Genomic DNA, 2,500 nt, shown 5'->3' on the forward strand with positions numbered 1-2,500 from the left:
TCCCACTTCTCCCCCCTCCTCCTTATTCTAGTCTCCCCTCACACTCGCCCCCTCCCCCTCTCTCCAGTGACCCCCTCGCCCACTCACACAGCAGGGTCCCCCCCCCCACCCCTCTCCCCCCACCCCTCTCACCCCCCTCTACCTCCCCCTTCCCCTTCCAGCCACACACGTTCTTCAAAGCTCCAGCCCTCGACCCTTCTCTCACCAGCATGGTAGCCCAGTCTGACTGTGTACCGGGGGTGAGTCTGTACACTCACAGGAGACCAACCAAGATCTCTCAATTCACCAGTTCCTTTCTTAATTTAACCATTCAAACATCCATCCATCCATCAATTGAATGAATTCATTGATTCATTATTTCTTTCATTCGTTGATTCTTTCATTAGTTCATTGACATTTACACTTGAAACTTGCAACCACCATGGACAACATCTTTGTGACAAAAAGACAGGATTAAACTATAATCCATTTGTTCCTAAATCCAATCATTCAATCTCCAAACAACAGCAGGCTGCATGGCCAATCATCACAACCAACAACCTGGGTCGAATTTATCCAATGGTTTTGGAGCAAATCAATTCCGCGGAATATGCAAAGAATCATGGGTAATGCGTATCGTCCTTCAGACATCCTAGACCAGGAAGTGTAGTCCACAACCAGGAAGGGTAGCCCAGAACCAGGTAGTGTAGTCCACAACCAGGAAGGGTAGTCCACAACCAGGAAGTGTAGCCCACAACCAAGAAGTGTAGCCCACAACCAGGTAGTGTAGTCCACAACCAGGAAGGGTAGCCCAGAACCAGGAAGTGTAGTCCACAACCAGGAAGTGTAGTCCACAACTAGGAAGTGTAGTCCACAACCCGTAACAAGGAAGTCAAAAAAAGATAGAATATAAAATCAAAAGCAGGAGAGAACTCACCACTCCACCAACTCCCGCCTGCTGCATCCGCGCCATTCGTTGTTGGAGCAAGTGGGCGTGGCTCGCCGCTTCAGGCCCCGCCCCCAGCCCTGACGGCTGCTGTTGCTGCATTCCGGGGTTGCCGCGGTAACCGCCCATGTTCTGCGGCCCCACTCCTCCTCCTCCCACCATTTTGTGCTGCTGCTGCCCCCCCTGTGAGCCCAGGTCAAAGTGTCTCAGTGGCTTGGTGTGTGAGTAGGAGTAAGGGGGGTCTGGGTGGGCGAGGGGGGGCGCCGCACCCGGTACACCTGCTTTGGAGAGGCTGGCGGGCAGCTGGGCGTTAGTCTGCAGGTGTGCTGTGGACTGGTGTTGTTGCTGCTGCTGCTGCTGTTGATGTTGTTGCTGTTGTTGTTGTTGATGCTGTTGTTGCTGTTGTTGTTGTTGTTGATGCTGTTGTTGTTGTTGTTGATGCTGTTGTTGTTGTTGCTTTTGTTGCTGTTGTTGCTGTTGTTGTTGTTGCTGTTGCTGTTGTTGTTGTTGTTGCTGTTGCTGTTGCTGTTGCTGTTGCTGTTGTTGTTGTTGTTGTTGTTGTTGTTGTTGTTGCTGCTGTTGCTGCTGTTGTTGTTGTTGCTGCATGAGGAGCTTGAGGTTGCTGGGCTGGCCTGCTGTCATGGCCTTGTACAGCTGACTGTTTGGCCCTGAACCATTCTGGCCGGTGTAGACATGCGACTGGACCTGGAGCTTGTCCTGGCGGTAGGGGGGGGAGGGCCGGCTGGCGCCTGATGGCGGCCCACCTCCGCTGGGCATGTAGCTGGGCTGTGAGCCCTGGATGGAGATGGGTGTGTTGGAAGAGGTGGGGGTGGTGGAGGAGGTGGACCCCCCCGGGTGAAGGGTGCTCTGGGGGCTGAAGGGAGGCTGGGGCTGTGCCGGGCTGGCCAGCTTCTCTGGGTGATAGGGCGGGGAGGGCCTCTGGACCGGGGCCAGGCCAGGCATGGAGAGAGGGCCTGGGCCCTGAGGGCTTTGCAGGCTCCCAGCGGGGCTGAAAGCCTGCTGGTGCAGAGGGGGGGTGTCTGGGATCTTCTGCCCGCCCCAGGGTGAGCCCTGCTGGGAGAGAGGGGCCAGCGAGGCCTGGGTCTGGCCCTGCAGGGGGCCCGGGGCAGCGGAGGTGGAGGAAGTGGAGGAGGAGGAGAGGTGTTTGGAGCTGGACGCCATCTGTTGAAGCTGCTGCGCCCGCGAGACGTCGTGCCAACCGGGCGCCGCGGCGACGGCGCGGGCGGAGAGCGCGGCGGAGAGCATGGGCGAGCGGGCCTGGTTCTGGGAGGAGGAGGAGGCCGAGGAGGAGGAGGAGAGGGGGGAGGGGGCGGAGAGGGGCGAGGGGACGGGTTTGGACGGGTGGGGGAGGGAGTAGGGAGCTCCGCCCGTCTGACTGGGGCCCAGCTGCGGAGACCCGGAGGCCTGGGGGAAGCCTGGGGAGCGGGTGAGGTGGCTCTCCAGGTGGGAGGTGGGCCTCTGGGGGGAGGAGCGTTTGGGTGTGCCCCCGCCCTCCGGGTGTACAAAGGCGGGCCCTGGCTGCTCCTCTTTGCCCCCCAGGATCTTGTCCAGGTC

At 58.8% G+C, this 2,500-nt stretch overlaps 1 protein-coding gene across 1 annotated transcript in view; it reads right to left on the bottom strand.

Moving 5' to 3' along the window:
- Positions 1-2,500, bottom strand: part of LOC146221768 (uncharacterized) — a 44,653-nt gene that overhangs the window by 16,266 nt on the left and 25,887 nt on the right. Inside the window, exon 2 of the mRNA XM_084692072.1 lies at positions 917-2,500. This exon is cut by the window's right edge and continues 450 nt beyond it. Coding sequence (XP_084548198.1) covers positions 917-2,500 — 1,584 coding nt within the window. The remainder of the gene's footprint in view (positions 1-916) is intronic.

The sequence above is a fragment of the Hypomesus nipponensis genome, chromosome 25 (genome assembly GCF_054491055.1).
Source record: "Hypomesus nipponensis isolate SF chromosome 25, ASM5449105v1, whole genome shotgun sequence".
Taxonomy (NCBI): Eukaryota; Metazoa; Chordata; class Actinopteri; order Osmeriformes; family Osmeridae; genus Hypomesus; species Hypomesus nipponensis.